General features: G+C 38.2%; 1 protein-coding gene across 1 annotated transcript; it reads left to right on the forward strand.

Annotated features, from left to right (window-relative positions):
• Window positions 1-572: 572 nt before the first annotated feature.
• senp1 (SUMO specific peptidase 1) lies at window positions 573-10,115 on the forward strand. Its single transcript, XM_056268062.1, has 18 exons — window positions 573-1,095; window positions 1,591-1,646; window positions 1,741-1,940; window positions 2,072-2,168; window positions 2,273-2,456; window positions 2,670-2,817; window positions 3,054-3,172; window positions 3,898-4,181; window positions 4,266-4,329; window positions 4,407-4,445; window positions 4,548-4,632; window positions 4,708-4,851; window positions 6,805-6,936; window positions 7,108-7,311; window positions 9,314-9,393; window positions 9,546-9,630; window positions 9,733-9,828; window positions 9,922-10,115. Exons 1-18 carry the CDS (start codon window positions 959-961, stop codon window positions 9,982-9,984), a joined length of 2,217 nt encoding a protein of 738 aa, XP_056124037.1. The 5' UTR covers window positions 573-958; the 3' UTR covers window positions 9,985-10,115.
• Window positions 10,116-12,071: the final 1,956 nt, after the last annotated feature.

A 12,071-nucleotide genomic window follows, 5' to 3' on the forward strand; every position in this document is an offset into this window, starting at 1 on the left:
AATGTATGTTTCCGTTGCAAATTGCAAAAAGAAAAGGTTTATCAGAATAAATAAATGTAAAAGTTCCTGAAAAATAAAATTCCAAATCCCTCCTATTTGTGTGTTGTTATTAGTAATATAATAGATAAACACAATGCTTTCTTGTTATAAAAGGAACAAGCTTACATATCTCATATTATGAGGGGTCTTGAAATCTCATTCACATCACATTTTAGTTTTAATATAAAAAGACTCAGCTCAGTGAATGATTCAATGACCCGCTCATAAAACACAAACAAACGACTCATTTATCGCCACCTACTGGCATAACGATGTAACCTGAAGAAAGAGTCACTGACTGAATAATTAAATAACTCAAAAGATTCGAGTCACTGAGAAAAAAAATAACTCTATAAAAGGTATTTGAGGTAAAAGTGTGTGAGACACTTTGCACTTGATCCAACCATTCCTCTTTCAAAACACTGCGCACTGATGACGCTCTTCCGCTCCGCTCATCCAATGGAAAAGCGCGGTTTTAACATGTGAGCTTCGGCCATGTTCTTCTTTTAAATAAGGAAGAAGCGGGAGGCGTTAAGGCAACTTTGTGTACTCAATATCTCATTCACAGTATCTCTTACGGTTTCTGAGAAATTCGAGTCAGTTAGGAAAAACTACCCACAGCAGATACTAACACGCGGGCAACTCGTTGGAGCTCGCTTAACCACAGATATAATTATTGCTGGGCTGGAATCTCACGCGTTAGCAGTTGGTTAGCTGGTTGGGCTAACGATCAGCGGTGTGGGTATATCTGGGCTGGTTTAGTCGTGCTCAAGTGAAGGATTCAGCTAACGTACTTTTAATCTAACAAAGCTGGTTAGCAGTGGCATGCGGATGAAGGGCAGGGGGAGCCCGCGTTTGGGACTGCGCTGACAGCCCCGAGGACTTATTCCGCTAAAATAAAGGCTTTCAGACATTCATCATGTTTAATAAGTTCTACGAATGGATCGGAACCGGAATCGCCAGTCTGCGAAACGGAGCTCCAGCTGGTACTGTTCATGCCGGTTCCGTGAGATTGGATCAGGATGGGACATTACGGAGAAAAAGACCCATAGACAGGTAAATGGTGTTCTAAGAATTGTAAGATATTTGCTTACGTGTGCAAGAAGAATTGTGGTTTTAATTATCTTTTGGTCTTACGCTAAAAGTATAGGTTTTAAATGTTTGTGTTTTAGTCATAAGTTAGATTGTTTTGGTTCGGTCATTAAAGCGCCAACTGTTCTGAAAGGATGACGTCAGAAACGCGTGCGCTTCTCGAGCACCTGCAAAACTATTTTTCTTTTTTTCTTCCTCTTTTGTAATGTACAGATTTTCGATATGTATTCATATAACGTTAACGTTACTCAAACAAACGACGTTTGCTACTTCAATGAAATTCGCAACTTTATAATGAAGTTGATATTACGAGTAGAATTTTGTAGGCTATTTTTAATTTTAGTTAATTATTCATGTTTATAATTTATTTTTGTATAAATATTTATAATTACATATATTTTTAATATGTATTACATATTTAAATACATTGTTACATATGTCTTAATTATTTCTATATAGTTTGGATGATGGAGATGCAGTTGAGGAAGAGAGGGTGGTGAAGAAATTCAGAATGGGTAACTAAAGTAACACTATTCTGAGTACATGGTTAACAACTGAGTTATGTTAAATCCAATCAATTTTTTTTTTTTTTTTTTTTTTTTTTTTTAGGAGACTTTATGGATACGGTGAAAAATGCAGCCGAAGGAGTGAAGACCCATGGTTCGAGTGTTGCGATTTGGGTGAAGAACAGTGTCAGACCTAACCCTAGGAACATGCTGCCGGCATCACCGGGTCCACCTCAAACAGGAATATCACCAGAACCCGCAGCCAATTCTGCTGCATCAGCATCTTTGTGGGTGGAAAACAAGGTACACGTTTTGTTTGCATTTGCGATATCCTTGAGAACGGGTATAACAGAAGAGCAGCAGCGATTGTACTGTCTAATGCATTTTATCTTTACTATATATTTGAATGTTTTTACTTCTGATTTTCCTTAAAGTTTGGGGATCGGTCATGTGATATACTTGAGGCTCCATCATCCAACACATTTGTGGCTCCATCTAGTTCAGTTGAGTGGAAGACTGTCACAAAATCTGGTAAGAATAAAACATTTTCTCTTTGTTTCTGTAGTTAGGTAGTTATTTTTCTTTCTGCATATTACATATACTACTGATATATACAATCTTTTTTGTTTTGACAGACTCCTTAAGGATGGAACAGTCAGTAACCATATCAAAAATAAGCAGAAGACAAGTTTGTATTGACCATCCACCCCACGAGACACACAAAGCTAACGGTCACTCGGTTAATTTACCTGCTGCCTCCATGCCAAAACCATCCCCCTCTCCCCGCTTGGGCAGGTCCCTGTACCATCGACCACACAGGTCACCTTAAATAAAAATAAAAAAAAACAATATAAAATGTTTGAATTAAAAATAGTCACCCGAAATAAATATAATATTCTTGTTAGAAATAATCATAATTAAATAATACTGTTTGTTGTTTAATGTTTTGTTGTGATAAATATTATTGTTCTGGTTTGAAAGTGTAATAAATGCAAGGTTATGAAGTTGAAAGAAAGTTTGTTTTTGTTGTAGCTTGCTGTCATCTGCGGAGACCAGTTCAGGAAAAGCCACTTATACCAGCCTGTATGAGAAGACCTTTCCCATTCGAGTGGTTCAGAGTCCTTCACATGGCAGCTCAAACCGTCTCCTCCGGACCAGAGTCCGCTGTACAGCACAGGAGGTTAGAAAATCATTATACTGGTTTGTTTAATAAACTAAATATTTCATAAGCATAAAATATTGTTAGAATGACTTCATTAGCCTTAGGGCTCTGCACGGTTGATCAGAATAAAACACAAATTGTGATATGATTTTTTTTTTTATCAGATATGTTATGATTTTTTTATTTACTTTTTTCCTTCCAAATTGGCAGCATTAATTAGACATTGCTTTCACCGTTTTTATCTGTTTTTTTAGTCTGTGCGTGAGGAGGAAAAGGAGGTTTACAGGCAGCTCTTAGCCATGGTGTCCAGTGGCCAGTCGACCTTCCTTCACGATGGTAGTTCTCACTCCAGCATTCGTTCGCATCGAGATTTGTAAGTATCTGTGTCAAATTACTGTACAAAGTGTTTTCTTTATGTCAGTGTCTAAACCTGATCTGCTTAAATGGTTAGTTCACCCAAAAATTCAAATTCTGCCATCAGTTACTCACTTTTAGAACATTTTTAATATCCGTTTTGTCCATCCATTGAAAGTCTATGCAACCGAATCGATCACTCATTAAAAAGTTTGACATTGTAAAAGAAATCCAAATGAATCGAGCTAATCCTTAAGTCTTTGGCGAGTCGTTTTATATGATAAGCAGATTTAATTTAGGCTTTTATTCACATATAAGCATTGCTCAATGCACAAAGAGCGAGCTCATCAAATTTGGTAAACACTGAAGTTCAATCGTGCGTGCTTGATGTGCAAGAACTAACCTCAATGGTTCTTTTGGAAGCTCAAACATGCTTGACATGTGAGAACAAACCTTATTGGCTGTCACTCATCAAGCAAGCATGTTTGATCGTCCGTTTTACCATATAAAGTGCACGATTCAAATGGATAAAGTTTACAATGTCTTTATGAACATTTTGAAGCTTCAAAGTTTTGGTGGACTTTCAATGGAGGGACAGATATTTTCAAAGATAAATGAAACCTTTATGGGTTTGGAATGGGTGGGTAATTGATGACAGAATTTTCATTTTTGGACAAACTATTCCTTTAATATTAGTTTCAAATGGGTTCTCTCGCTTATGGTGAAACATTGGTCTTGTTTCAGCTCCAGCTTCCTGTCGTCCAGTCGAAGTTTTCTTCAATGTGCCTCTCCAGCAGGCTCCGGTGCTGGTGTTTCGTCCTACGGGTTATCCAGTCTGCCTCCCAGCCCCCAGCCTGGGTCCAGTCAGGCTTCCAGTGCCCTGCCCAGTCCTGGTGCAGCCTCCAGCATTCCAGAGCCTCAGCTATGGGCCCATGACCTTGAGCCCACCGCTAAAAGACCAGCTGTTCCCTCAGCTCCATCACCAGCTGCCCTTCAGGATACCTCCTCTCAGGACACACAGTCATCAGGTGAGTCCCATTTCATTCTTTTTCATGTTTGTAATGTAATCCTGGCTTAAAGGTTAGCTCAATGTGGTGTTTCACTTTCTTTAGCTCACGATGGAGATTCAGTCATTTTTGTAAAGGAGCAACAGGGCAAGAAGCCTGAGAGCTCGAGGTAAGAGAACATTTTGAGTTTACCTTTTGATCTCCATTTCTTTTTTTCTTTACATAACCCCGTCTTACTCTTTCTAGTGTGCCGTGCTTCAAGGCTGAACTGTGGATCAAAGAACTGTGAGTACTTGTTATCTTTTATCTAATATGTACGAGTCTCTTTGCTTTAGTTAGTGGAAGTAAATAGCTTCTGATATCGGCCATCTTTGTGTTTATTTTCAGGACTAGCCTCTATGACTCTCGAGCTCGGGAGCGACGGAGGTTGATTGAAGAGCAGGAAGCTCTGGCCTCTCAGCTCCTGCGCCAGGTGAGTCTGTTTCCCCTCATTTTACACCTGCATTTTTTATGACAAGCCCACTCATGCTTTCATTTGTATAATCAGCGTCTCTCTGGAGAGGGTCGAGCCATCCCAGCGAGTGTTGAGCTGAAGGTTCGAGTCCCTCTGGAGAAGGAGGTTCCTGTTGCAGCAGTTATCAAAGAGCCTCAGCCTATTAAAGAGGAGCGAGAATTCCCAGAGTTAACAGAGGTAAGTGCTCCTAATGGGATAGTTGAAAATTGTTATAATTTATTCACCCACCCTTATGTCATTTCAAACCTGTATAACTTAGGGGTTTTCACACTGGCCACTCAAATACACGCGTTATTGATAATCTATCAGTGTTATTTTTTTAGTAATTTTTCCATATTTTGATAGACATTTGCATGTAATATTTTATATTGTCAACATTTTTCGTAACACTGTTTTAAATAAAATATCATTATCACCTTGATGGAAATGCCCCGCCCCCCCACACAAACCCAGCTCTGGAGCATGCGTTTTTGAGATCTATCAGTACTCGAAATGAAAAATTGACGAATGCCCATCCCTACTTTATTCTATTGAACTATTTCTATTTGTGATTTAACGTCATCACTAACATGCATGGTGCATGATAGGAAACCAATCTCGGGTCAATATATTGTGAGTTTTTTTATTAATTTGGTGTTATTACACGCAACAGTGTGAACAACACTTGCGTCTACTGTATGTGCGTCACATGAAGGTGACTTTCTGCTGCTCGCAAACTGGTTCTTTTGAGGAGATAGCTGACTGCGAACCATTCATTTGCTGCTCTGATTGCACTCACTCTGCACGATTACATTGCATGCTCAATCCCTTGTATCCCAGGTTAATCATCACCATTGTCGTCTCCTACATGTTTTGTTGATGCCGGCGCCGGCTAAATATTTTACTTCCTGAACATGTGCTCACTCGAGTCCGAGTTGCTTTCACATTCATGTGAATCGTGCCATAGTTCCAGTGCAACCAAACTCACACCACCTACTACAGGTAGTACCCCGGTGCGCGCCCAGGTCCGCATGACAGCTTTCACATTAGCAATTTTTCGTCCAAAGCATACTCGGGTTTGAACTAAACTGCCAGTGTGAAAGACCCTTACTATCTACTGCAGAACACAAAAGTAGATATTGTGAAGAATGTCTCTAACCAAACTGTTTTGGTTATCAATGGCTTCCATTGAATGGGCAAAAAAACATTTTTTGCATTTTTCAGAATCTCCTCTTATGTTCTACAGAAGTCCTACAGGTTTGAAATGACAGGATGACAGCATTTTCAATGTTTGGGTGAACTTTCCCTTCAAGTTCATCAGGTTCAGTTGAAATGACTTGTCCAAAGGTCCGAGACTATTAGTGAAAATGTTGCATTTTTCTCTCTGCAAAACCAAAATGTTTGGTTTTTGGCATTTGTCTTTCTCCAAAATGTTATTCAGCATGATTTTAAATGTTCCAAAGATAAACTTGTTTTGTTATTAGAGCACGGTCTTGATCTTGTGCACAATGTTCACATTGTCAGCGTCACACATTTGCATGCAATTTGGTTAGTGCTGTTGAAATATTACAACATTACATTAAATATGACTTTTTCATTTTTTTTTTTAAACTGGCTATCCATAATCTCAATAACTTTTGAGTGCAAAATTAAAAAACTGATTCTCAGTGTGATTAATCTCAGATGTTTGATCATGACAGTTTATCAGTTTTTTAACTGACTAATAATCATAAAGTTTGAGGCTGTAATGTGATTTAATTTTTTATCTGACTTGAAATGCATTACAGCAGAGATTCCCAAACCTTTTTGTTTACAAAAATATTTAGTACGGTACCCACTGAGATTAATATTTGATAGTTAATATTTCAATAATTTAACTTCACATTCTCATGTTTACGGTTCTCTGATGTCAGGTAATGGTCAGATTAAATTAAACAAATAAAATGGTTAATCTTTCTTGTGTATTTGGTTTGGTTTTTTTTTTTTTTATATTTTTTTTTTTATATTTTTATTTTAAAAATGTAAAATTGTTTTACTTTCAACTCACAACTTAACTTACTGCTTTTCATCAACTCACAAACCCTAGTTTGGGAAAGTGTGCAGCGCAGGAATGTTCTTGAGTGGTGTGTTTCCTGTTTGTGATGTTCACAGGACATGGAGAAGGAGGTGAGCAGAGCTCTGAGAGGCGGCAGTCAAGATGAGGTTCTCAGCGAGGGCTTCCGCCTCACCATCACCAGGAAGGACCTGCAGACCCTCAACCACCTCAATTGGCTCAATGATGAGGTCAGAGCTTTACTACATCATTCAGGTTTCTGTACAAGCCTGTCAGTAAATTCCAGTAGTATTTTAAAATGGATTCTGAAAAGTCTGTTTACGTAATTAACAAAACCTATGAGTTTTCGAGTGGCTGAAGATGTCTCAAGATTTGTGCCTAATATATTTTCTCCATTTCAGGTTATTAATTTCTACATGAACCTGCTTGTGGAGCGCAGTAAACAGCCCAACCTGCCCTCCGCTTACACCTTCAACACCTTTTTCTATCCCAAGCTGCGTAGCTCCGGTTACTCTGCTGTCCGCCGCTGGACTAAGAAAGTGGACATCTTTTCTGTAGACATCATTCTGGTGCCTGTCCACCTGGGGGTGCACTGGTGCTTGTCTGTAAGTAGCTAACCAGCACCAAGGTCACACTGAGGACTTGTGCATGGAAGATGCATTGCTTTTGGACTGCTTTCTTTCCTGACATTGACAAGTTATTCAGAATAGTATTGTAATACATTTCAATGAGTTTAAAGCGGTCCTATTATGCCCTTTTATGAAGTCTTGATTTTGTATTTGGGGTGTACTAGAATATGCTTTCATGCTTGATTGTTCAACAAGCACATTTTTTTTCACATATTTTACATTATTGCAGCACCTCTCTCCCCAGTCTGTCCCGAACGTGACATTTATTTCCTGTTTTGATGAAGCCCCTCCTTCCGAAATAGGAAATGTGCTGTGATTGGTTAGCTGGCCCAGTGTGTTGTGATTGGCAGCGCTTAGCGTGTGTTCGGGAAATGTCATGCTCTTTACCATAACCGCAAGCTCTACTCAGATCTAAATAGGTGTCAATTCCCGCCTGATTCAGACTTAATGTTAACAAACAAGAGGATCATGCAGAATGGGTTTCATGCACTGACATTGCAAGCATGGATTTCACAGGATGTTTCAGAGTTTCGTATACATTTTAGATACGAAGTTATACACCATTTTATCATGATACTTGTCAGAAAACTATGGTAATACAAACAGTAATCGATCTCAAAATCATGGTTAATTTTCTTAAGGGTTGGTGAACAGCCTTACAACAGCGAGAGCTTACAAAAGTTACAGTAAACACAACATGCTGGCTAGCAGGCGAGCGGAGGCAAAGCTTTGCCTTTTGTTTACATCGTAGCAACAACATAAAACTTATAATTGGAATTATTAATTGAAAATGCAAGTAGAAATAATAAAACATACAAGTTATGCTCCACAAACAACAGATTGTCCCGATAAAGTGGGAACTGTTCCATTACAGGAGAAGCTTTTGTGCGTAGCCTGCATTGTACTCTCCTATGGCGCTTTTCCACTGCATGGTACGGCTCACTTGTGGCGCTTTTCCACTGCATGGTACGGCACGGCTCGGCTCGCTTTAAATGGTACCACCTCTGTTGAGGTTCCAAGCGTACCGTACCGATACTAAAATATGATGTGAACACACTGCAGATCACTGATTGGTCAGACAGAATCGTCACTACCAGCGTCATTGTATTTGCGAGACATCAAACCCGCTACATTTAAATAGCCAGTAACAGCCACCGCTGTAGCACCTGTTTTAAAACTACTTGCTTGAAGAAAAAAGAAAGAAAGAAAACTTGCAAAAAAGAAATGGCTGAATCGTGGTCAGTGGACGAAGTGCAGACGTTCCTCTCGTTGGTTGCCGAGGAGCGGATAAACTATTATGGTCAGACTATAATCCCACCCACTTGGTACTAACTGCAGTGGAAAAGCAAACCGAGCTAAAGCGAGCCGTGCCGAGTCGTACCACGCAGTGGAAAAGCGAAGCGAGCCGAACCGTACTGAGCCGTACCAGCAGTGGAAAAGCGCTATTAGGTTCTGGAAGCTGTTCTCCGTAAAATGTGTAGCACACAGATAAACATTGGGATTATAATGTTCAGGAACAGTGTTTCAAATAAATTCTAACCACTAAGTTCGTCAGCCTTAGGAAGGTCAAACAAATGTGTTTTGCAAACAGGCTGTAAAAAAAACTGTCTTTCACATATTCTTCTCTAATGCAGCTCAGCCAGGCCTAGACCCCTTTTTGCCTATTCTGTGGGTGGAGATTATTTAAATGAGTAACATTGTGACTTCATAAAATCACGAAAAAACGCTTTGTAGTCCAAACGAGTCGTTCGTTGTAGTTCTTGGAAAGTGGATTCTGTTAAACAAAATATCTTCCTTTGGAGTGGAATTTGAGCTTTGTAACCTTAATCTCTTTTTTTTTTAATGCTCGAATAGCAACATTACACTCTAACTAAAGTTGAAAAAGCATAGTAGGACCCCTTTAATATATGAACTGACTATTTACTGTGAAGTCTTTTGGGATTGTTTTTAATTGTTCTCATTTCTTCCTTTTTGATAGGTGGTGGATTTTCGTAAGAAGAGCATCACTTACTTTGATTCCATGGGAGGAAACAATGACGAAGCCTGCAGGATTTTATTGTGAGTGCTGCCTGAGGATTAGATGATGAAACGGGACTGCAAGAAGTGCCATTTCTAAATAAATCCCATGATAACCCATTAAGAAATAAACAATGAATTATGCATGACTAGACATTGTCAAAAGTGTCTTTAACTGTGCCTCTGTATTTCAGAAAATATCTGAAACAAGAAAGTGAAGACAAGAAAGGGCAGAACTTGGATACCTCAGAATGGACTCTAAAGAGTAAAAGGCGCAATGTGAGTTTCTGAACATAAACATAATTTAGGGCTTCTATTGTTTAAAATTGACGCAAAAAAACTCTACGATCATCTGAAAGATTTATTTCACTGAATGCTCAGGAGATCCCTCAGCAAATGAATGGAAGTGACTGCGGAATGTTCACATGCAAATACGCTGAATACATCACCAAAGACCGACCAATCACATTCACGCAGGTGAGCATAATTTGCATAGAGTTCTAAATATGTTATTGGTCACACTTGTATATGGACATTTAATTGACGTTTCATTCTTTTTTAAAAAAACAGAAACACATGCCCTATTTCAGAAGACGAATGGTATGGGAGATCCTGAAACAGAAACTCTTGTGATTGGACACTATTTGTGTGTGTGTGTACAGAACATTATTTTGGTGTGTCGTATGGATATGAGGGCTCCTGTGCACTTCAGGAACCCCGAGACAAATATGGGATGCCCTCAATCACTGCTCATTTCTATGCTGTCTAAATCCTCATGCACCTAAAGGACACAGTCTCAGCCTTTAAGAGTCAGGGCAGTGGATATTTGCCCTTTTATAGTTCCCTATAACTTGACATACTTTTGCTTAGCCAGCTAATGTTGTTTGACTATGGAAGGATGTTATTTTCATATTTTCAATATTTTCTTGTGCTACCATTCATATGCAGTTACTGTCAATAATAAGGCCTGTCTTTAGATGAATTCAAATGATTTGTTGCTGTTATTTGGCAGAGAGTGTGCTTGATCTCAAATCACCTGAAGTCATAAATGTTATAGTAATATTACGGAGTTTTAAGCTGATATCTTTTCACTCTAGTACTAGTAAAACAGCTGGAAATGACAATCACAGACTCACTCAGTGGTTTTGTAATAATTTTACAGCAGTTAACTTAATATTTGTGACATTTGATACCTGTTTTATACAGAAACTTGAGGTATTTAACTGTTAAATTTATTTTCTTTTTAATAAGCAACTAAGACTCAATTAGAGGTCTTAAGCTTGTCTGCGTTTTTGGAAAGACAATTTCTTTTCTTTTTTGATTTAAGTCAGATTTGTGGTTCTTTTTTCTAGGGGTGATGAAATGCTCTTGTGCTGCAATGCGTTTGACTTCAGTATGGTTTGAGGTTGAGTTCTGTCGTCACAGGCATACGTTTATTTGTATCAGTATTTGCTCTTTGATTATTTGAGGAGTCTTGACATTTTTGGTCATCTCATAGACAGACTGCCTTTAACCCAGCAGCACCATCTTTTTCTGTTCTTATTTGACATTACTTATCTTTTGTGTAAGAGAAAACTATTTTTTGCAACTGTTTCTAAAAAAAATCTGCAGGAAATTGGCAAATATTGTATATACAGTGACTACGGTAAATTTGAAGACATATTTAATACTCATTTTGTACCTTTTATTATCTGTTTTTGTACGTGGAACAGATCTTAACAGAAATAAATTCCTGAGGTTATGTGTGTATCAGATGACAATTGAAATAATTTCAAATGAATTCTTGATTTTGTGAATCATCTAAGAAATTCCTGTTTTATGTGCTTTAGACATGAAATTTTACTTGACTACCAACAAAGCAAAACATATTAAAGATGAGAAGACAGGGTTGGGTATCTACAAATGTCCTGTTTAGTTTCTGATTCATTCGCTGGTGTATTTCAGTTATTTTTTCCTCACAATATATGGCTCTGGACTGACCCGGGTGAGGAGAGTGAAAAAACAAACAAACATACAAATCGACACGTGATTGACCATTTGATCATTCAGATTAAGCAAAAACTTTTTGTCCACAGTTGTATATCTATGAATTGTGTTTTACATTTGTGAAATGTATTTTGGGAATATATAATTTTATTTTGCGCACGTGAATAGCTTTTTGTTAAAAAACTATTTTTTTCCCCGTGCACATGATTTTTTTTTTTATGCACGTGAATTAGCCTTTTAGGTTTCATGCGTGAATTTGGCTACCCATGTGTGGCAGCATCATGTTTTTTTTTTTTTTTTTTGCGTGAAATATTAATGACACTGATCTGGCTCAATAGAAAAGCGAACAATTAAACAACATGGATTAGTTGGGGGACCTTAATTGGCATCATTAAATTTGCGAAGCAGGGAAAGGAAAAGCCATATCCGGTATATTTTTTTCTGTTGATATGAAAAAAAAAACGTTTACATTTAATATACCGGGTTAATTATATGTACAGATATGATTTTATATGAAAACTCATTTGCATATTTATGGTACGCAAGGGCAGTGGCGTAGGTTTGATTTTGAAATTGGTGGGGACGGGGACATCAATATTTAATATATTTAAAGTTTTGATCGAAAATATTGCTAGGGATATATCAGTGTCACTGGATATTGGTAGGGACACGTCCCTAGCGTCCCTACTAAATTCTACGCCCCTGCGCAAGGGTGTAGTTACATTCAAGGATAA

The sequence above is a fragment of the Rhinichthys klamathensis genome, unplaced genomic scaffold (assembly GCF_029890125.1).
Source record: "Rhinichthys klamathensis goyatoka isolate OS25496 unplaced genomic scaffold, OSU_Roscu_1.1 h1tg000269l_1, whole genome shotgun sequence".
Taxonomy (NCBI): domain Eukaryota; kingdom Metazoa; phylum Chordata; class Actinopteri; order Cypriniformes; family Leuciscidae; genus Rhinichthys; species Rhinichthys klamathensis.